The 22,874-nt window shown below is 47.0% G+C and overlaps 1 protein-coding gene across 1 annotated transcript; it reads left to right on the top strand.

Annotated features, from left to right (window-relative positions):
* Positions 1-3,578: 3,578 nt before the first annotated feature.
* On the top strand, positions 3,579-21,259 carry SERPING1 (serpin family G member 1). Its single transcript, XM_007998272.3, has 8 exons — positions 3,579-3,663; positions 4,185-4,257; positions 5,807-6,305; positions 7,962-8,096; positions 11,400-11,603; positions 11,798-11,937; positions 18,095-18,314; positions 20,741-21,259. Exons 2-8 carry the CDS (start codon positions 4,207-4,209, stop codon positions 20,992-20,994), a joined length of 1,503 nt encoding a protein of 500 aa, XP_007996463.2. The 5' UTR covers positions 3,579-3,663; positions 4,185-4,206; the 3' UTR covers positions 20,995-21,259.
* Positions 21,260-22,874: the final 1,615 nt, after the last annotated feature.

Genomic DNA, 22,874 nt, shown 5'->3' with positions numbered 1-22,874 from the left:
ATCTGCATATAATGGAAAGTGGGTATAAATATGACTGCGGAACTGCCCTGAGCTGCTGCTACTCTCTGCCTACAGAGTAGCCCTCCTTTGCAGGAGCAGTCACCGAGCTGTAACACTGCCTCTTCAATAAAACTGTTTTCTTCTACCTCCAGCTTGCCCTTGAATTCTTCCCTGGGCACAGCTAAGAACCCTCACCGGCTAAGCCCCATTTTGGGGCTCACCTGCCCTACATCAAGACCATTACCTTTGGGATTATCATTATTATGTCATTCACATCTCTACCATACAAAAACCCTTTGCATCTTATCCATTTTTGATAGGTCAACATCTGACATTACAGACTCTGACAGCTAATCTAGAAAAATAAGAAAGAGAAAATTCTATTCCTCTAGAATGGCATTTATCAACCAAGATTCCGAAGAAAGGACTGAGCCCTAATGCCCAGCGCATTCTTTGTTGATAATCAATCAACTTCTCTCCTCTGAAACTAGAGCGGTGCTAGTTGTGTACTATCTGTGGGAGAGTTGAAAAAATAATCCCTCCAACCATTTTCTGTGTTCCAAGAATGGAGTGACCCTGTTTTCTCAGAATTATTTTGCCCTGTTTCAAAGTTTTGGATAATTTTTCTTTTCTTTTTCGTTTTTTTGAGACAGCCTCACTCTGTCGCCCAGGCTGGAGTGCAGTGGCGCGATCTGGGCCCACTGCAACCTCCACCTCCTGGGTTCAAGCAATCCTCCCACCTCAGCCTCCCAAGTAGCTGGGACTACAGGAGTACACCACCATGCCTGACTAATTTTTGTATCTTTAGTAGAGACAGGGTTTTGCTATGTTGACCAGGCTGATCTCAAACTCCTGACCTCAAGTGATCCACCCACCTCAGCCACCCAAAGTGCTGGGATTACAGGCATGAGCCACCACGTCCAGTCAAAAAATTTTTCTTAAGAAGGAAAAACTAAAGATGTTTAGTTTTTCACACTCTATAATGGGAGAGAATTCAGCCACAGCAACTTGTACCTTCAGTATTAGAGGACTCACCTAGGAGAAAAACCTGATTAAAATGCTCTGAGTAGGAACAGCTTTAGTGAGAACTTGAACCTCATTCAACATCAGGAAATTCACGGGGGAGAGAAGCCATGTGCACCTACAACATGAGGGAAGAGGGCTTCTGTGGGTTCAACTCTCCTCAGTCACCAGAAGGAAAAGTCCTTGTTACAGAGAAATCCTAGACCTGCTCCCAGTGGGAAGAGGACTGAATTCACAATCTTACAGTGATTGAATATATCAACACCCACACTAGGGAGAAATTCTGCAAACATCCTGATTAAGTCAGTTTCAGCTCCAGCTTCAACAGGCAGGGGAGACTTCACAAAGCAGACATCCTTTAAATGTCCAGAGTGCAGGAATGGCTTTGGCCAGAGAGCTATTATAGACCGCTGAAGGAGGTAGACCCACAAGCTGGGAAAACCTCTCTACTGGGGCTTTTTCACCCCGGAACTTTGACCTACAAAGCATTGTACTCTTACAGCTGGACCCAGAATATTCCCTTTGCTGTCTGCTTCAGGTTAGCCTTTAGTATGTGCCAGTAATTTGTAAGGGTTAATAAAGAATTTTGGGGTCAAACAGACTTGGTCCACATCCTGGCTCTGTCACTTACTGGCTTTGTGATATTAGGTAGGTCAATTAATTTCTCTGAGCCTCATTTTGTTAACTTGTTTAAGGTGGGATTAATGTAGCACCTACTCCATAGGCGATGAGAATTAGGGAGACGATGAAAGTAAATGCATGGTGAGCACTCAGTGAATGAGGTTGCTTTCCAACACCTTCTTTTCCTTTGGCTGACCCGTTTCCCAGAATCCACACGCTCATGTTCCCTTTGAGCCCACCAGCTTGAGCACTGGGAATGGAGAAGTGTTGTTTTGTGTGCAGCTGTTCAAACGATGGCTCTGATGTTATATAACTTTCCCACGGTTTAGGAGGTTCCCAAGTGGCTTCAGAGAATAAAGCACGAAGCTGGGGAAGACTCTTTTTGGGTGTTGTCCAAGGACCCCCAAGGAGACACACAAATACTCTCCTGTTTCTGTCCTTGGTCAGTCCCTTAGAGTAGCAGTTCTGGTGCTAGCAACAAACTTTCCTGAATACTCCAAATACAGTTAGAGGATAGGTAAGATGATGATGGAACATCATAGCTATATTAGGTCATCAGAGGTAGCCTCTTTGTTTTGCAGAGGAGGCAGAGTTATCAGATTTAGCAAAAATACAAAATGTCAATTATATTTGAATTTCAGATACACAACAACGACAACAAAATTTTTTAACATAAGTATATTCCAATGTAAGCATTTTTACCATAGGTATATCCCAATGTAAGCTTTTTTTTTTTTTTTCTTTTAAAGAGACAGCAAGCATCTCACTCTGTTGCCCAGGCTGGAGTGCAGTGGCATGATCAATGCTAACTGCAGCCTCGAACTCCTGGGCTCAAGGAATCCTCCTGCCTCAGTCTCCTAAAGGGCTAGGATTAGAGGTATGAACCACCAGGCCTGTCTACTTCCTGTGTTTTATCTGGCAATGCTGAGAGGACAGCTAGATGTCAAGGGGGAAAGCAACTTGCTGGCTCACACAGCCAGCCACGTCTATTGTGGAGCAATAGTCACAAACACATACACCCCAGCTTTCAAGTTTTTAAATATTTATTTATTTACTTATTTGTTTTTTGAGACAGTCTTGCTCTGTCACCCAGGCTGGAGTGCTGTGGCGCAATTTCAGCTCACTGCAATCTCGGCCTCCCAGATTCAAGTGATTCTCTGTGCTTCAGCCTCCCTAGTAGCTGGGACTACATGTGCGCACCTGCGCCGCCCAGCTAATTCTTGTACTTTTAGTAGAAAGGGGGTTTCCCCATATTGGCCAGGGTGGTCTCGAACTCCTGACCTCAAGTGATCCGTCTGCTTCGGCCTCCCAAAGTGCTGGGATTATAGGCATGAGCCACCGCGCCCGGCTAGTTTTTTTTATTTTTAATTAAGGTGAATGCTTGCTGAGCTGGGTGCCTCATATTCCTTGTCTGTTATACAAAGAACTACTGATTATGGATCTCTACGAGCAAAAATAGCAGAACACCTACAGGGCACAGGGGAGATGGGAGCAGAGATTAGGCTTCGGAATACTTCTCCAAATGAGAGTGATCAGGGCCCGACATTTCACTGCTTTAAGGCTCAGTTTCTTAACTATCAAATGGGTACAATGGCGCACAAAGGGTTACGTTGAGGATTAACGGAGATGAGCAATTTCCAAAAAGTTCATTCCTTTAAAAACTGCGGAGCACATTTTGTGTACATGCTGTTTTTATTGTTACTCATGAAGACGCGGGGGAAGCTTTGGTTGTGTAAAGCTGATAACTGCACCCAAGCCTCCCCGTTCACCCCACCTACCAGGGGATTTGGGCTAAATTCCTGGCCTGGCTCACAAAGAAAACCAAGCGGTCAGTCCCATCCCGTCCCATCCTGATTTACAGGAACTCACACCAGCGATCAATCTTCCTTAATTTGTAACTGGGCAGTGTCCTGGGCCAGCCAATAGCTAAGACTGTGCTCCCCCCGCACCCCACCCTCCCTGACCCTGGGGGACTCTACTCAGTCTGCACTGGAGCTGCCTGGTGACCAGGAGTTTGGAGTAGGTTTGGTGCTGGGCAGGGGTGGGGAGTAGGGTGGAAAGCATGGAGTGAAGAGGTCTAGGGAGCAGGTCTCCTCACCCCCGCCTTCCGGCTCGCCTTGATCTCAGGGGTCTCTACAGGCTTGCTTCCACCTGGGATTTCTGCCTCCTCCTACCCCAGCCCCTCCCGCCTCAGGCCTGTTGTGCTCAGCCCCCCAGGACCTCCCCTCCCCCACGCCTCTGGCCTCATTGTTTGGTTAAAGCAGGACCCCCCGCCCCTCACCTCCCCTCCGACTGAACAGATGGACGGAGACCCGGGCCCACGGGGAGAGGAAGGGCCAGCCGGTGCCGGGAAAGGGAAGCGGTTTGGGGAAAACAAAACAGAGGGAGGAGCCAGGGAGAAGGTGGCCCCAGGAGGGAGGAGGAGGGAATTCGCTAAGAGGGACTGGGGCCTGGGACGGAATGGGGGCGGGCCCCCGGCGGGGTGGGGGCCCCTGGGCTCCCAGGCTTGGAGCTGGCTCGGATACTGGCTGGCTCCACAGGTCCGCTGACGTCGCCGCCCAGATGGCCTCCAGGCTGACCCTGCTGACCCTCCTGCTGCTGCTGCTGGCTGGGGTATGTGGTCCCTTGTGGGATGGGGGACGGGGGTGGAGACGGGAACGGGGGATGGTGCGGGGTGCGGGCGGTGGCTGAGGATTAACCCTTCAGGCCCCGGAGAATCAGGAGCGCTCCTCTTGGGATCAGCGAGTGTGATCCTTGCTCACGCACTCGTAGATGGTGGAAAGAGCTCAGGACTCAGACAGATGTAAGTTCTAATCTTGGCGGGCCATGTAGGAGCTGCGCTGTGTGGTCCTGAGGAAGTCACTTTTCCCAGCCTACTCCTCTTGATTTATAAAATGTGGAATAAACAGATCCCACCCTGTCCACTAAACAGGCTTGGCAGGAGGACCACATAGGGCAAGGATATGGGAAGCATTTTGTGATATCAAAGCAAGAGTTTGCTGTAGAAAAGAGCTGTGGGGGGGAGAGGTTTGGCTGCTGTGACAGGCGGTGGTCCCAGGCTAGGGCCTGTGAAGACAGGAGAGAGTGGTAGCAAACATACCTGGGTCTGGGTGGGGATCAATAGCAGTGAGAGGTCCCAGTGGTCTGGGAGGTCGTGGACTAGAAAGAAGGCTAAGAAGTGTGGGATCCCAGGAGAAAGGTAGGTAGGGGTGTGTGTATGTGTGTGTGTGCGCGCGCAAGTTGGCATGACATACTCAGCAGATGATGTAGTTATGAGCAGGGAGTTTGGACTCAGAGACCTTGTTTTGACCCCTAGCTGTTTCTCCCATTTCTGTGAGACCCTGTACTAGCTAATACGTGTCAGCATCAGTTTCTCTACCTGTGAAATGGGGCTAATGCGTGGTTTCTCAGTGGAGGATCTATTGACACTGGGGCTGGATAATTCATTGCTGAGGGGCTACCCTGTGCATCTTAGGGTGTTTGCAGTATCTCTAACCTGTATGCACTAGATTGTGGTAGCATCTTCCCTGCTGTCTCCCTATGACAACCAAAACTGTCTCTAGACATTGCTAAATATCCCCGGGGAGTCAAAATTGTTTCAGAGCCGCTGGCCTATACTACTTATCGCTCCCTCCCTTCCTGCCTCCCTTCTTCCCTCCTTCCCTTTCTTTGTTTCCTTCCTAATGTGTATTGTTTTTCCACCCCCACTAATGGGTTGCAACCCATAGTTTGAAAATTTACTGTTCTAAATCCAGGAGCACAAGTTCAAATGTCTGTACTAGCCAAGCAAGTGAGTCAAACAGGTAGATATTTACAGGAAATTGCAAGAACATAGATAAATGGCAATTAACACTCAATTTCACTGTTTGGAAAATAACTTCCTACAGGGCAGTAATTGGTCAGAGATTACAGAGTCCCTGACTATCCCTCATCTTCTGCAGAGCACATTCCTGTACACCCCCACCCTCACCCTGTATCTCCCCTTCTCTGAGGAATTAGTGGTGGTGGTTCCAAGACAGGTTCCTCATCCGCCACACTGTCAGAAATCACTCTCTTGTACAGGACATTTTCCACATCCACACCTTCTCTAACTGCTTTGAGTATTTTAGAGGACTGTGCCTCGTAGTAAGAAAAAAATGAAACTCAGTTTCTTGAACCACAGGATAGAGCCTCCTCAAATCCAAATGCTACCAGCTCCAGCTCCTGGGATCCAGAGAGTTTGCAAGAGGGAAGTGAAGGGAAGATCGCAGTGGCAGATAACGCCAAGATGCTATTCATTGAATCCATCCTGGAGGCTTCCAGCTTGCCAACAACCAACTCAACAACCAATTCATCCACCAAAATAACAGCTAATACCACTGATGAACCCACCACCCAACCCACCACCCAACCCACCGCCCAACCCACCATCCAGCCCATCCAACCAACTACCCAGCTCCCCACAGATTCTCCTACTCAGCCCACTACTGGTCCCTTCTGCCCAGGACCTGTTACTCTCTGCTCTGACTTGGACAGTCATTCAACAGAGGCCATGTTGGGGGACGCTTTGGTAGATTTCTCCCTGAAGCTCTACCACGCCTTCTCAGCAATGAAGAAGGCAGAGACCAACATGGCCTTTTCCCCATTCAGCATTGCCAGCCTCCTCACCCAGGTCCTGCTCGGTAAGACCCTGACTGCATTCTCTCCAGGTCATTTGTTGGACACTCCCATAAGGGTCACCAACCCAGACACTTACAGAGCCATGTCTCTGGGAAGAAGCTGTAAAAATGGGCTATACATTGGGGGTGTAGAGGGAAGTATCTTTTCATTCTTGAACATTCTATCATTTAACAATGATTTAATAGGCAACGCTATTGCTTGTAAAACCCCGTGACTATACAAGAACATATAAAACAAGGTCCCAGCCACTAACCATGTTTCATGGCAAGGAGAGGTGATAAGAAAGATGAAATCAGGCACAGTGGCTCACACCTGTAATCCTAGCACCTTGGAAGGCCAAGGCGGGTGGATAACCTGAGGTCAGGAGTTCAAGACCAGCCTGGCCAACATGGTGAAACCCTGTCTCTACTAAAAATACAAAAATTATCCAGGAGTGGTGGTGCATGCCTATAATCCCAGCTACTTGGGCAGCTGAGGCAGGAGAATTGCTTGAACGTAGGAGGCAGAGGTTGCAGTGAGCCGAGACTGAACCACTGCATTACAGTCTGGGTGACAGAGCGAGACTCTGTCTCAGAAAAAAAAAAAAAAAAAAAAAAAAATCATCAGAGATAGACCTAGAGTAGATGTGGTTAGTACTGCATTCTAGCTCTGTGACCTTGGGCAATTCACTTTAACCTCTCTGAGCCTTGAGTCCTCCTGTGTAAAATAGTGATGATGCTATCTACCTCAAAAGATTAATAACCAGAAAGCTGGGCCGGGCGCGGTGGCTCACACCTGTAATCCCAGCACTTTGGTAGGCTGAGGTGGGCGGATCATGAGGTCAGGAGTTCGAGACCAGCCTGACTAACATGGTGAAACCCCGTCTCTACTAAAAATACAAAAAAAATTAGGCAGGTGTTGTGGCGGACACCTGTAACCCCAGCTATTCAGGAGGCTGAGGCAGGAGAATCGCTTGAATCCGAAAGGTGGAGGTTGCAGTGAGCTGAAATCACACCACTGCAGTCCAGCCTGGGAAGACTGAGTGAGACTCTGTCTCAAAAAAAAGAAAAAAGAAGCAGATAGCCTAGCGTCTGACTTAGTGAGAGGACAAAAAAATGTAAATCCTCTGCCATCTTGAGGGATTACTGTCAAGTCCCATTGGGTAATTACCCTAGGAAATGAACAAACAAATTACTACAAGCAGTGGGGAGAGAGCTATTACTCCCCAGAGAGAATTCTAAAAAGGCTACAGAATCTTTCTTGGCTGGGCACGGTGACTCACACCTGTAATACCGGCACTTTGGGAGGCCAAGGCAGGAGTTCGAGACCAGCCTGGCCAACATGTTGAAATCCCATCTCTACTAAAAATACAACAATTAGCCAGGCGCATGCCTATTGTCCCAGCTACTTGGGAGGCAGAGGCAGGAGGATTGCTTGAACCTGGAGATTCAAGTGAGCTGAGATTGCACCACTGCATTCCAGCCTGGGCAACAGAGCAAGACTGTCTCAAAAAAAAAAAAAAAAGAGAGAGAGAGAGAGAACACTTCCAGCTCAGATGATCTGTGACCCCTCCGAAGCAGGGAATACCCTCCATTCCAGCCTGGTCCCCAACCCTCATTCCCAACGAAGGCCCCCCGACTCATTCTGCAAGTATCTTTCATGTCTGCCCTTTGTTGCAGGGGCTGGGGAGAACACCAAAACAAACCTGGAAAGCGTCCTCTCCTACCCCAAGGACTTCACCTGTGTCCACCAGGCTCTGAAGGGCTTCACGACCAAAGGTGTCACCTCAGTCTCTCAGATCTTCCACAGCCCAGGTGAGTGCCCAGGAAGGGGCAGTGTCTGCAGAGGAGGGTCCTGAGAGGACTCTGGAGGGGAACCCAGCACTGGGAAAAGAAAGGACAGAGGGAATGTTGGAGCTACAGTATCAGGGATGGACTGCGGAGCAAGTGAAGACCTTGGCAGGAGCATCAGGTCACTGCAGGAACTGGATTGTTCTTCTAGTGAGACCTTAGGCAAGTCTCTGGCATTTATCAACTGCTTTAGAATAAAAATAACCAGGCAGGTATGGTGGCTCACGTCTGTAATGCTAACACTTTGGGAGGCCAAGGCCTTCAAGACCAGCCAGGGCAACATGGCGAAACCCCATCTCTATTAAAAAAAAAAAAAAAAAAAATGTTGGGGGTAGGGCTAGGCGTGGTGGCTCATACCTGTAATCCTAGCACTTTGGGAGGCCGAGATAGGTGGATCACCTGAGGTCAGGAGTTCAAGACCAGCCTGGCCAACATGGCAAAACCCTGTCTATACCAAAAATACAAAAATTAGCCTGGCATGGTAGCGGGCGCCTATAATCCCAGCTACTCAGGAGGCTGAGGCAGGAGAATTGCTTGAACCCAGGAGAGTGAAGGTTGCAGTGAGCCGAGATCATGCCACTTCACTCCAGCCTGAGTGAAAGCAAAACTCCAAGAAAGAAAGAAAGGAAGGAAGGAAGGAAGGAGGGAGGGAGGAAAGGAGGGAAGAAAGGAAGGGGAAAAGAAAGAAAGCAGGGAGGGAGGGAGGAAGGAAAAGGAAGGAAGGGAAAGGAAGGAAGAGAAAGAAAAAGAAAGGAAGAAAAGTAAAGAAAAGGCCAGGCGCAGTGGCTTACTTTGGCAGGCCGGGGCAGGCGATTCATGAGGTCAGGAGGTCGAGACCAGTCTGGCCAACATAGTGAAACCGCATCTCTACTGAAAATACAAAAAATTACCCAGGCGTGGTAGTGTGCACCTATAATCCCAGCTACTCGGGAGGCTGAAGCAGGAGAATCAGTTGAACCCAGGAGGCGGAGGTTGCAGTGAGCCAAGATTGCACCACTGCACTGTAGCCTGAGTGACAGAGCAAGACTCCGTCTCAAAAAAAAAAAAAAAGAAAATATGGGGTAGGGAGGCTAGGCGCGGTGTCTCCTGCCTGTAATCCCAGCACTTTGGGAGGCTGAGGTGGGCCGATCACTGGAGGTCAGGAGTTCAAAACTAGCCTGGCCAACATGAGGAAAACCTGTCTCTGCTAAAAATACAAAAATTAGCCAGGTGTGGTGGCACATTCCTGTAGTCCCAGCAGGATAATAACTTGAACCCGGGAGGCAGAGGTTGCAGCCAGCCGAGATCGCACCACTACATACCAGCCTGGGCGACGGATCGAGACTCTGTCTCAAAAAAAAAAAAAAAGAATAAGAATACCCATATGCATTCATTAATAGATAGGGCTAGAGGGCTAGCGAGCTATAGACATAAAAGAGACAAAAAACTGTTTTGCTAATTTTTGGGTCAAAGGAGTCTTGGGACTCTCATTCTTTTTATTTTTATTTTTGTGTTATGTGAATTTGTTATCATTTTACGTGTATTACGTTATTAAGTAGGTAATAATGATACTAGTAATAATAAACTTACAAAACCATCTAATGTAGTTGTTTTCCGACTTTGTTCCTCAGAGCCCTAGGGCTTTGCAAAGTTGTTTCTGGAGTCATGGTGGGAGTGGGGTGTGGGGAGCCTCAGCAGTGGGGAGGGGTTCACTACTTCCTGTGAGAGAGAGATGGACCAGCTGGGCTCCGAGCTCCCCACCCAGCCTCGTCCACGGCCCATTTTATGTTGTGGGCTTCAGACATGCCTTTGTTTGAAAGTAGTTCTGCTGCTTTAAAATGTTTAATAACCATTACACTAATCTACCCACCTCCCTTTTTGAAAAAAAGGAAAACTTTTTTTCAAGCTGTTTTTTTTTTTAAAGCTATAAAAACAATACTCAGGTCTGGTGCTCCGTGCCTGTAATTCCAACACTGAGAGGCTGAGGTAGGAGGATTGCTTAAGGCTAGAATTTCGAGACCAGCCTCTGGGCAACATAGAGAGATCTCATCTCCACAAAAAATTTTAAAAGTTGTCCAGGTGTGGTGCATGCCTGTAGTTCCAGCTGTGAAGGACTGAGACAGGAGGATTGCTTGAACCAAGGAATTCAAAGTTAGAATGAGCTGTGTTTATGCTGCTGTACTCCAGCCTGGGTGACAGAGTAGGACCCTTGTCTCTAAAAAAATAAAAATTAAAAATTAAAAAAAAAAACTCACCTATCACCCCATCATCTAAAAAACACCGTCTTTTAGATGTGGGAAAAACATGGCTCAGAGGTGTTCAAGAAATGTTGCATTTATTTATTACTTACAAAGCTGTAAGTCAGCTTTATCCCGCTGTCTTGCTAGGTTGGTGAAAAATGTAACAGCATTCAATATGTTAGGGCTTCTGTCCCCATCTAGCTGTACCCTGGAGCTGTGCCAAGCAAGGTTCTTGGTCTTATGTTGTACGTAGACGCCAGCAAAGCCTGGGAAAATATCTTTTTTTTTTTTGAGACAGAATCTCACTCTGTCGCCCGGGCTGAAATGTGGTGGCACCATCTCAGCTCACTGCAACCTCCGTCTCCCAGATTCAAGTGATTCTCCTGCCTCAGCCTCCCGAATAGCTGGGATTACAGGTGCCCACGACCACATGCCCAGCTAATTTCTGTATTTTTAGTAGAGACGAAGTTTCGCCATGTTGGCCAGGCTGGTCTTGAACTCGTGGCCTCAAGTGATCCTCCCACCTTGGTCTCCCAAAGTGCTGAGATTACAGGCGTGAGCCACCATGCCCAGCTGGGAAAGTATCTTTAATCTACTTAGTCCTAGAAAAATTATCTTTCTAGTGCTTTTTTTTTTTTTCCAGTGGACTGAAGGCTTTTGGAGAGCAAAAGCCAGAAAGTTTTGTCACAAACTTCCACCAAGGCCAGGAAGCAGTCTGTCCCATGCCAAATTAAGGGCAGAAAAGAGGAAAAATATAGGCAAATGGAATTTAATATCTCAAAAAGATTATCTTGCAGAGCCATAGTAACATAGCAAGCTGAGGCAGTGGACGCTTAGGGCCACTTCTCTGATTCCTGGTTCTGAGTTTGCCTTCTGGGGCCTCATTTGCCGCATCTGTAAGAGGAGTGGGCTGGACCGCGCCACCACGCCATGTTCACTAGAGTGAGCAGATAGAGCCATAGGAAGCATGCTCGCTCTCAAATCTTGCTCATGGAGAGGAACGATGTGTTCAGGGGACTCATGCCTCCCTTTCTCCACATACCCCCAGACCTGGCCATAAGGGACACCTTTGTGAATGCCTCTCGGACCCTGTACAGCAGCAGTCCCAGAGTCCTGAGCAACGACAGTGACGCCAACCTGGAGCTCATCAACACCTGGGTGGCCAAGAACACCAACAACAAGATCAGCCGGCTGCTAGACAGCCTGCCCTCCGATACCCGCCTTGTCCTCCTCAATGCCATCTACCTGAGTGGTAAGGGGGCCCTTAGCCAGTTGGTCTTCCCATTCTGGGTCCTTCTTCCCCTCCTGGCTTCAAAGCCCACCTAACCCCAAGTTCTACAATCAGATCTCAATGTCCCTGCCCCACCCTTTGCTCACAAGGCTTTTAGCTCCTCTTCATCCTTTTCCTACGTGCATTAGAGCACCTCTCCCACCTCTTCCCTCTAGCCAAGTGGAAGACAACATTCGATCCCAAAAAAACCAGAATGGAAACTTTTCACTTCAAAAACTCGGTTATAAAAGTGCCCATGATGAATAGCAAGAAGTACCCTGTGGCCCATTTCATTGACCAAACTTTGAAGGCCAAGGTAAGTTCTTAACCTTTCCTTCTCCTGTTTGAAACCCACTTGAGTCTCCTGACTTTTCTTCTGCTGTCATCCCATCATTTTGGGGTACATGCTTACAAATCCATCATTTCTACTCCCTCCATCTGTATTTCCACCCTATCTTTTCTCCTTCTCCTTTCTCTAGCCTTGGCCAAGGCAGGCATTGTATGGTTTAGGCTGGAAACAGGATTCTCAAGTGTCTTCATGCATTTCTACTACATTGAATGGCAAAATATGAGTTGTGTTCCTAGTCTACACATGTTTCTTTTTCCAGTCAACTCATCAGAAGACCCTGGTGCTTAGCAAGTCCTGTGTGTATGTGTGTACCTGTGTACAGCATACATATACATGCGTACATGTGTATCAGTATATCCTTATATATGCATATATGTGGTAAGTGCGTGTGTGCACATGAGTTAAATGACTTAAGTGCATTAACAGAAATTGAACAATTTAGTTTGGTGAGTAGAGAGGGAGAGAAGACAGAATATGGAGCCCAGAGGATTCCAGTTGGTAAGCTATCTCATGCTCAGTTGGAATACCAGATATTTCCACCTTTTTAGCATGGCAAAACACAGACCTGTCACAATGTCTCAGTACCTGGCTAAGAAACAAAGGCTCTGTTCTTGGAACATGCTAGGCTTGGTTCCACATTGGGAGCTTTCCTTAGCTTTTCTTTCTGCCTGGATCCCTCTTCACTCAGATCCTCACATAGCTTGTTCCTTCTGGTCATTTGGGTGTCAGCTCAGATGTCACCTTGGTGGAGAGGTCTCCACCCCTTAAAGCAGCCTCCTCCTCACCCTGTAATATCGCTGCTGTTTTATTATATTCGTGACATTCATCACCATCTGAAATTATGTCATTTATTTGCTTATTTGATTAGGATATTGTCTGTCTCCCTAAGATATTGTCTGTCTACTTGGATACAGGAACTGTCTTGTTTCCTTCTGTATCTGTAGTGCCTAGAACAATGCCACCTATCATAGGTGCTCATTCAATGTTTGTTGAATAAATGAATTAATGAAATAGAGGATTGCCAAAGGGAGCTACTCACTTAGTAAAAGTGGCTGGAAGACTTCATAGAGGAGGTTTTTTTTTCGAGACAGGGTCTAACTTTGTTGCTCAAGCTGGAGTACCTTGGCACGATCTCGGCTCGCTGCAATCTCCGCCTCCCGGGTTCAAGCAGTTCTCATGCCTCAGCCTCCCAGGTAGCTGGGACTACAGGTGCCTGCCACCACACCTGGCTATTTTTTGTATTTTTAGTAGAGATGGGGTTTCACCATGTTAGCCAAGCTGGTCCTCAAGTGACTCGTGACCTCAAGTGATCCACACCTTCAGCCTCCTAAAGTGCTGGCATTACAGCCATGAGCCACAGCGCCTGGCTGAGGAGGTTATTTTTGACTATTCTTTGCTCACTTATTTATCCACTCATGTGCTTATCCACCCATTTATCCATCCCTATCTAATGTATTTGACCATTCATGACTCATTTAGCAGAACCAGGACAGCGCATATAAGGCACAGAAGAGTGAATATGTGTGACAGGTCCAGGGCATTGTTCAAATTCAAGATATGTGGAGGGAGGTATAAATATGAGATTTTTTCTTTTTTTTTTTTTTTTTGAGACGGAGTCTCGCTCTGTCGCCCAGGCTGGAGTGCAGTGGCCGGATCTCGGCTCACTGCAAGCTCCACCTCCCGGGTTTACGCCATTCTCCTGCCTCAGCCTCCCGAGTAGCTGGGACTACAGACGCTCGCCACCTCGCCCGGCTATTTTTTTGTATTTTTTACTAGAGACGGGGTTTCACCGGGTTAGCCAGGATGGTCTTGATCTCCTGACCTCGTGATCCGCCCGTCTCGGCCTCCCAAAGCGCTGGGATTACAGGCTTGAGCCACCGCGCCCGGCCGAGATTTTTTCAAATCAATTGGAATAGCTATTTAATCAAAGCCATAGATGTTAGGTAGAAAGTAGGAATTAAGAACTTAACAAGTTAGGTTTAAATGTAACTATTTGAATTATAAGAACCAGTATTTCCTCTGTAGAAAGGTTATTAAAGTCTCACACAAAACTCTAAACCAAAAATCATTGTAAAAATCCCTTAGGATAGACTGTTGTAGCCATTGAGGTGAGGTGATAGGTTGAGGTAAGCATTCTGGACATATAATATCGATAATAAATATTCAAATACAAAGGAGGTATAATATGAAGAGTAATTTCTTTTTCTTTTTCTTTTTTTTTTTTTTTTTTTTTGAGATGGAGTCTGGCTCTGTTGCCCAGGCTGGAGTGCAGTGGCCGGATCTCAGCTCACTGCAAGCCCCGCCTCCCGAGTTCATGCCATTCTCCTGCCTCAGCCTCCCGAGTAGCTGGGAGTACAGGCGCCCGCCACCTCGCCCGGCTAATTTTTTTTGTATTTTAGTAGAGACGGGGTTTCACCGTGTTAGCCAGGATGGTCTCGATCTCCTGACCTCGTGATCCGCCCGTCTCGGCCTCCCAAAGTGCTGGGATTACAGGCTTGAGCCACCGCGCCCGGCCTGAAGAGTAATTTCTATCTCCCCAAGCCAATATGAGTTTTGTCTGTTTGTTTGTTTTTCTTTTGAGACAAAGTCTTATTCTGTTACCCAGGCTGGAGTGCAGTGCACAATCCCAGCTCTCTGCAACCTCTGCCTCCCAGGTTCAAGAGATTCTCCTGCCTTAGCTTCCCCAGTAGCTGGAATTATAGGCACCTGCCACCACTCCCAGCTAATTTTTGTATTTTTAGTAGAGACGGGGTTTCACCATGTTGGCCAGGCTGGTCATGAACTCCTGACTTCAAGTGATCGGCCCACTTCGGCCTTCTAAAATGTTGGCATTACAGGCATGAGCCACAGTACACAGCCTGAGTTTTTTTTTTTTTTTAAGCCAAAGGAGGAGTACTTTTGTGCACAAAAACCACTGTTTAGAGTTTCTTGGGTTTTAAACAGATAATTAATTTAATGTATTGACAAATGCAAAATTAAAATTTTACTTATGCCTTTTAATTTTAAGCTGAACTTCCTACATTAAGAGTAGGGTGGGCCGGGCGTGGTGGCTCATGCCTGTAATCCCAGCACTTTGGGAGGCCAAGATGGGTGGATCACGAGGTCAGAAGATCGAGACCATCCTGGCTAACACAGTGAAACCCCGTCTCTACTATAATACAAAAAAAAAAAAAATTAGCTGGGCGTGGTGGCGGGCGCCTGTAGTTCCAGCTACTCGGGAGGCTAAGGCAGGAGAATGGCATGAACCTGGGAGGCGAAGCTTGCAGTGAGCCAAGATCACGCCACTGCACTCCAGCCTGGGCAACAGAGCGAGACTCTGTCTCAAAAAAAAAAAAAAAAAAAGAGTAGGTGATTTGGCTGGGTGCAGTGGCTCATGTCTGTAATCCCAGCACTTTAGGAGGCTGAGGCAGGCGGATCACTTGAAGCTAAGAGTTTGAGACCAGCCTGGCTGACATGGTGGAACTCTGTCTCTACTAAAAATACAAAAATTAACTAGGCATGGTGGCGCATGTCTGTAGTCCCAGCTACTCAGGAGGCTAAGGCACAGAATCGCTTGAACCTCGGAGGCAGAGGTTGCAGTGAGCCAAGATCACGCCACTGCACTTCAACCTGGGCAACACAGTGAGACTGTCTCAAAACACAGACAAAGAATAGGCCAGGTGCAGTGGCTCATGCCTATAATCCCAGCACTTTGGGAGGCCGAGGCGGGTAGATCATCTGAGGTCAGGAGTTCGAGACCAGCCTGGCAAACATGATGAAACCCTGTCTCCACTAAAAATACAAAAAATAAGCTGGGTGTGGTGGTGCACACCTGTAATCCCAGCTATTTGGGAGGCTGGGACAGGAAAATCACTTGAACCCGGGAGGCAGAGGTTGCAGTGAGCCGAGATCGTGACACTGCACTTCAGCCTGAGGGCCAGCGTGAGAACTTGTCTTAAAAAAAAAAAAAAAAGAATAGGGTTTTTAAATAAAATTTTATAAAAGAATAGTGTTTTTTAATAAAAATACTAACTCTCATTTGTTCTTGAATTAATTGCCATATTGAACAGATTAAACTCCTTTAAACCATTTGTTCTATCTACAAACATAATTAATATTCCCATAAGCATTTTAAGCTTCCTTTAAAAATTTAATATGCCCGATTTTCTGTTTTCTTTTATTTATTTTTGTAGTTTTACCAGACAGGGTCTTTCTCTGTCACCCAGTCTGGAGTACAGTGCCACAATCATAGCTTATGTAACCCAGGCTCCTTGGGATGAAGCAGTCCTCCCACCTTAGCTTCTTAAGTAGCTGAGATTACAGGCATGAGCCACCTCACCCAGCTGATATCCTTTTTAAACACATCTAATACCTGACAGGTCATAATTACAACTGTGCTTGGCCATATCATCCTAGCACCTAAAGCTCACTTGTAAACTGAAAATTAAATTTGAAGAGTGATTTAACTTCTAGCCAACATTCCAATATCATTCTCACACTTAATGAAATTATCCTACAACTTTGCTTAAAAGCATAAAACTAGCATGTCAGATTCTCTTAAAAATTACAATCACTATTTTAAATAACAAACATACAGGTTACCCTGAACTTAACACCTGGTTTTAACATGATGAAGTTGCTTTCTTTTGTCATTCCCATACTAAATTCTAAATCTTCCTGGCACTTAAGGATATTTACCCAAGGAAGGGGGTGAGATTTACCAGCTCAGGTACACCAAGGTTACTGGCTTGAAAATTCAGGACCACAGCATGGTAAATTTTTGTTCAGAGATTCAAGGTTCACACATAGGACCTGAAGGGCACATGCTACTCAAATGAGTATATCCAACTTGAGTCCTGTGTCAACAGGGACCCCATGTCCATCCTCTTCAGTCGAAATTGGCTTACAATCTACTTTTTCTGGGCTATTCAGGTTCCAACAACTGATTGCTTTCAGTTAACTTCTTTATTGCCCAGTTGAATTCTGCATTCTTCGAGATTCTTTTTGTTGTTTCGGCCTCAATCATAATACCATTTAATGACAGTCTCATATCCTATTAGACTAGGGTTTCTCAGCCTTGGCACTATTGACATATTGGGTCAGATAATTCTTTGTCCTATGCATTGTAGAATTTAGCATCATCCTTAGCTTCTACTCACTAGAAGCCAGTAGCACTGTGTGCACGTCCTCCCTGCCCACTGCCAGCTATGACAACCAAATGTCTCCAGACGTTACCAAATGTCCACTGAGAGGCAAATGCACTCTGAGTTGACAACCCCTGTATTAAACCCATGGGCCCTGCACTTCTTACAACTTTTGTCTGGTAACCAGTTGAAAGCCTTCTTTTTTTTTTTTTTTTTTTTTTTTGAAGATGGAGTCTCACTCTGTCGCCAGGCTGGAGTGCAGTGGCGCAATCTCGGCTCACTGCACCCTCCACCTCCCAGGTTCAAGCGATTCTCCTGCCTCAGCCTCCTGAGTAGCTGGGACTACAGGCACGCGCCACCACACTCAGCTAATTTTTGTGTTTTTAGTAGAGATGGGGTTTCATCATGGTGGCCAGGATGGTCTCGATCTCTTGACTTCGTGATCCACCCGTCTCGGCCTCCCAAAGTGCTGGAATTACAGGCGTGAGCCACTGTGCATGGCTGAAAGTCCTACTAATAGCAAAGTGGAAAGGTAGGCTAAGACCAGCCTGTGAACAATCTTGAATGCCATACTGATATTTGTACCTAATCTCATAGGCAGTGAAGAGCCGTCAGTAGTTTTAAAGAGGCTGACCTGATAACTCGGGTGGTTCAGTGTGCATGCAATATACTACATGCACAACACATTTGGAAGGAAGGGAACAGGGCTCAGAGAAATCAAATCACTTGCCCATATTACATAGTTCATCAGTGGTAGAGTCAGGGTGTAATCAGAAACTCATGCTTCTTCCTCTACCTCTCCCCAGCACAGAGTTAGATCAGCACTATTCACCCAGCTGGTATCCCCATTTCGTGGTAAAGCCTGGAAGCCTAGGTCTGACTGCTGCTTGTTGAAATACAGACTGTGGCAGCAGACTGCAGGACAGCCTTGTGACACAGAGGGTAGGGCCAGGAGAGAGCTGCGGTAGGAAGATTGTTAAGGTGCATCTCTTATTTTCTAGGTGGGGCAACTGCAACTCTCCCATAATCTGAGTTTGGTGATCGTGGTACCCCAGAACCTGAAACACCGTCTTGAAGACATAGAACAGGCTCTCAGCCCTTCTGTTTTCAAGGCCATCATGAAGAAGCTGGAGATGTCCAAGTTCCAGCCCACTCTCCTAGTACTGCCCCGCATCAAAGTGACGACCAGCCAGGATATGCTGTCAATCATGGAGAAATTGGGTGAGCTCTGGCAGCTTGGAGTTACTCCCAGGCCATCAGAGGAGAAAGGGGGGATCCCTAAGATGTAGTTAGCATTCTCTAGAGTATTTTTTTACATCCATAATCTCAGTTTGTTCTGCAACCCTGCAAGTTAGAGGGGTAGGTGCTATTATCCCATTGGATCATTGTGGAAATGAAGGCCCAGAAGTTTTATGTGACTTACCCAAAGATTCCATGATGTACCCTTGAGCTAGTCAGAGGCAAACTAGAAAACTGATCCGGGTCTCCAGCTCTCCTGAGTTTTTTCTGTGGTTCCTTGTGACACAGGCAGTGGAACAGTGGTACAGGTAATTCACCAAGGTGAATTATGGATGCTTCTTCCCCAGACATGTTTCAAAACAGTCAACCACACCATGGAATATGCAAGAAGCTATCTGGAAATGCAGGTCTGGAGGCTTCTGAGTTTACGAGAGGCAACAGAGACTCCATTTTCTCTTTTTTTTTTTCTTTTTTTCTTTTTTCTTTTTCTTTTTTTTTTTTTTATGAGACGGAGTCTCTCTCTGTCACCCAGGCTGGAGTGCAGTGGCGCGATCTCTGCTCACTGTAAGATCTGCCTCCTGGGTTCACGCCATTCTCCCGCCTCAGCCTCCCGAGTAGCTGGGACTACAGGCACCCACCACCATGCCCAGCTAATTTTGTTTTTGTATTTTTAGTAGAGATGGGGGTTCACCGTGTTAACCAGGATGGTCTCGATCTCCTGACCTCGTGATCTGCCTACCTCGGCCTCTCAAAGTGCTGGGATTACAGGCGTGAGCCACCGCGCCTGGCCCAGAGACTCCACTTTCTAACCTTTGTTTTTTTGTTTGTTTGTTTGTTTGTTTTTGAAATGGAACTTCGCTCTGTCACCCAGGCTGGAGTGCAGTGGCATGATCTTGGCTCACTACAACCTCCACCTCCTGGGTTCAAGTGATTCTCCTACCTCAGCCTCCCAAGTAGCTGGGATTACAGGCACCTACCACCACGCCCAGCTAATTTTTTTGTATTTTTGGTAGAGATGGGGTTTCACCATGCTGGCCAGGCTGGTCTTGAACTCCTGGCCTCAAGTGATCTGCCCACCTTGGCTTCCCAAAGTGCTAGGATTACAGGTGTGAGCCACTGTGCCCAGCTTCATTTTCTAACCTTTGATCTCATGTCCAACCCTGTCACTTCATTTCTTGTTAGAGAACTTGACTACCTAATGCATGATGCCATTTCCTTGTATATGCCATCTGTATAGGAAGAAAACCTCTTTTTTATTTTCATTCAACACTGCTGGCCACCAAATAGGTGTGGGAGTGTTTTCTAAGCAATTCTCCAGTTCTCTGGGAACACCAACTAGGTGTCCTACAATTGAATCCAATTCTAACACTCTCTACCTGGAAGTAACATCAGATCCCACGCAGTTTAAGGGCTCAACCCCACCAGATTTCCCCCTGTTTCCAATGTCAGTTACAAGACCAGGTTGTCATCTGTGCATCAGACCAACCAGCTATAATCTGGAGGTTCCCACGACTCCCTGTAAGGGTTTCATCATTTGCTAGAATAGCTGACAAAACTCAGGAGACACGTTTACTGGTTTTTATACAAGGGATTAAGTAAAGGATGCAGATGAACAGCCGGGTGAAGAGATACACAGGGCAAAATCTCGAAGGGTCCTGGGCCCAGGAGCATCTATCCTGTGGAGTTTGGTTTGCTACCTTCCTGACACATGGATGTGTTCACCAACCGGAAGCTCTGAGAACCCTGTACTTTAGGAGGCTTCATCATGTAGGCGTGATTGATTATTACCCAATCTCCAGCTCCTCTCTCCTCCCCAGAGGATGGACAGAGGGGCTGAAAGTTCCAAGCTCTAATCACACTTAGTCTTCCTAGTGACCAGCCCCCATCCAGGAGCCAGCAGGAGTAGCCTCATGAGCACAAAAGGCATTCCTATGACCCAGGAAATTCCAAGGGATCTAGTAGCTCTGTGTCAGGAACTGGGATCTGAGACCAAATATTAGATGGCCTAATATTTGGAACTAAAGATGCTCCTATAGCATATTTTCCCATTATTTCACAGCATCATAGCATTGCACATAACCTCATTTTTTCATATATGACCTATCTCTGATCTGTTACCTCACTTCCAAGGTCCTGGGAGACAAGGAGACAATGACATCATTTTTCAGGGTTGCTTTAGGGATGGGGGGCAAGGCCTCTCACCTTGAGAGAGAGTGGCAGTGTTGGGCCCACTAATAGAGGATCCCATGAACTGGACCAGAGGGTAGAGGATGTAATCTGGCAAACAAGGAAGAAGGAAGAGAGCACTGGGACTCAGGATGAACCCAGAGAATTCAGGACAAAGGTCTCCATCAGCTGAGGGTTTCGATGCTGACCTCTGACTCTGTTTTTCTCTGGTTTTGCCCTAGAATTCTTCGACTTTTCTTATGACCTCAACCTGTGTGGGCTGACGGAGGACCCAGATCTTCAGGTCTCTGCGATGCAGCACCAGGCAGTGCTGGAACTGACAGAGACCGGGGTGGAGGCGGCTGCAGCCTCTGCCATCTCTGTGGCCCGCGCCCTGCTCATCTTTGAAGTGCAGCAGCCCTTCCTCTTCCTCCTCTGGGACCAGCAGCACAAGTTCCCTGTCTTCATGGGGCGAGTATATGACCCCAGGGCTTGAGACCTGCAGGGTCAGGTTAGGGCGAGCGCTACCTCTCCAGCCTCAGCTCTCAGTTGCAGCCCTGCTGCTGCCTGCCTGGACTTGGCCGCTGCCACCTCCTGCCTCAGGTGTCTGCTCTCCACCAAAAGGGCTCCCTGAGGGTCTGGCCACCCTTGGCTTCTATTAGCCCTTCTCCATGGCCCTGCCATGGTCTCCAAACCACTTTTTGCAGCTTTCTCTTGTTCAAGTTCACCAGACTCTACAAATAAAACCTGGCAGACCATGACTTTCTCTGCTTTGCCTTTGTTGTTTATTTTTTATTTTTTATTATTATTTTAGGCAGGGTCTCGCTCTGTCACCCAGGCTAGAGTACAGTGGTGACATCATGGTTCACTGCAGCCTTAACCTCCTGAGCTCAAGCAATCCTCCCACCTCAGCCTCCTAAGTAGGCAGAACCGCATGGGCTTACCACCATGCCCAGCTAATTTTTAAATTTTTTGTAGAGACAGGGTCTTACTATGTTGCCTAGGCTGGTCTCCAACTTCTGGGCTCAAGCAATCATCCTAACACAGCCTCCCAAAGTGCTGGGATTGTAGGCATGAGCCATCACACCATACCTCTCCCTTGCCTTTGAATATCAGCTGCTTCAATATTAAAGGACAAGAGCTCCCATGGTTCCTGCATCAGCCAGCTATTGCTGTATAATAAGGTACATTAAACTTAGAGGCTTCAAACAGCAACCGTTTGTTATTTCATGTAAGTTTCAGAGTTGACTAGGTGGTTTTGCTGATCTGAGCTGGACCTGGCTGCTCTTCCTGGGCTCATTTGTACATCTGTAAGGTATAGTTGTTGGGTTGGTTAGGGGATGACTGGTCTTCTGTGGCCTCAGTCAGGACCTCAGGACAACTTGGCTCTTCTACACGTCTCGTATGTCCTCCCAGCAGACTACCCTGTAATGGAAAAGAGTCAAACAGGCAGTCTCTTTTTCACACCTCTGCTTGTATCAAGTTTACTACTGTCCTAGCAGCCAAAGCAAATCACGGGACCAAACCTAGAGTTAGACTGGAAAAGCACTACAAAGTGACAAGGCAAAGAGTCATTAACTGAAGACTATTAATGCGGTCCATTTCTCACAGCCCCTATCTTGCTTATTTGTCTGCAACAACTCTGACAACAACAATAACAGTAGCTAACATTGTTGGGAACATAGACCGTCTACTAGGAGTTTTGTAGGCATTTAATCTTCACAATAAATTTAACTGTATATGGTAAATTCAGAGAGGCTAAGTCTTGTTCAAAGTCCTGTAGTTAGGAAATGATGAAACTGAGATGTAACAGCACTTCTTACGACTTTTTTTTTTTTTTTTTGAGACGAAGTTCTGCTCTTGTTGCCCAGGCTTGAGTGCAGTGGCACAATCTCGGCTCTCTGCAACCTCTGCCTCCCGGGTTCAAGTGATTCTCCCGCCTCAGCCTCCCAAGTAGCAGGGATTACAGGCATGCACTACCACACCTGGCTAATTTTGTATTTTTAGTAGAGATAGAGTTTCTTTTTTTTTTTTTTTTTTTTTTTTTTTTTTTTGAGGCGGAGTCTTGCTGTGTCGGCCAGGCTGGAGTACGGTGGTGCAATCTTGGCTCACTGCAACCTCCACTTCCCGGGTTCAAGCAGTTCTCCTGCCTCAGTCTCCCAAGTAGCCGGGATTACAGGCACCCGCCACCACGCCCGGCTAACTTTTGTATTTTTAATAGAGACGGGGTTTCACCATGTGGGCCAGACTGTCTGGAACTCCTGACTTCAAGTGATCTGCCCACCTCGGCCTCCCAAAGTGTTGGGATTACAGGTGTGAGCCACTGTGCCCGGCCTAGTGAAAGCAAATTCAGGAAGATTCCCCTCTGCTTGGGGA

The sequence above is a fragment of the Chlorocebus sabaeus genome, chromosome 1 (assembly GCF_047675955.1).
Source record: "Chlorocebus sabaeus isolate Y175 chromosome 1, mChlSab1.0.hap1, whole genome shotgun sequence".
Taxonomy (NCBI): domain Eukaryota; kingdom Metazoa; phylum Chordata; class Mammalia; order Primates; family Cercopithecidae; genus Chlorocebus; species Chlorocebus sabaeus.
This window is presented reverse-complemented; position numbering and strand designations above follow the sequence as displayed.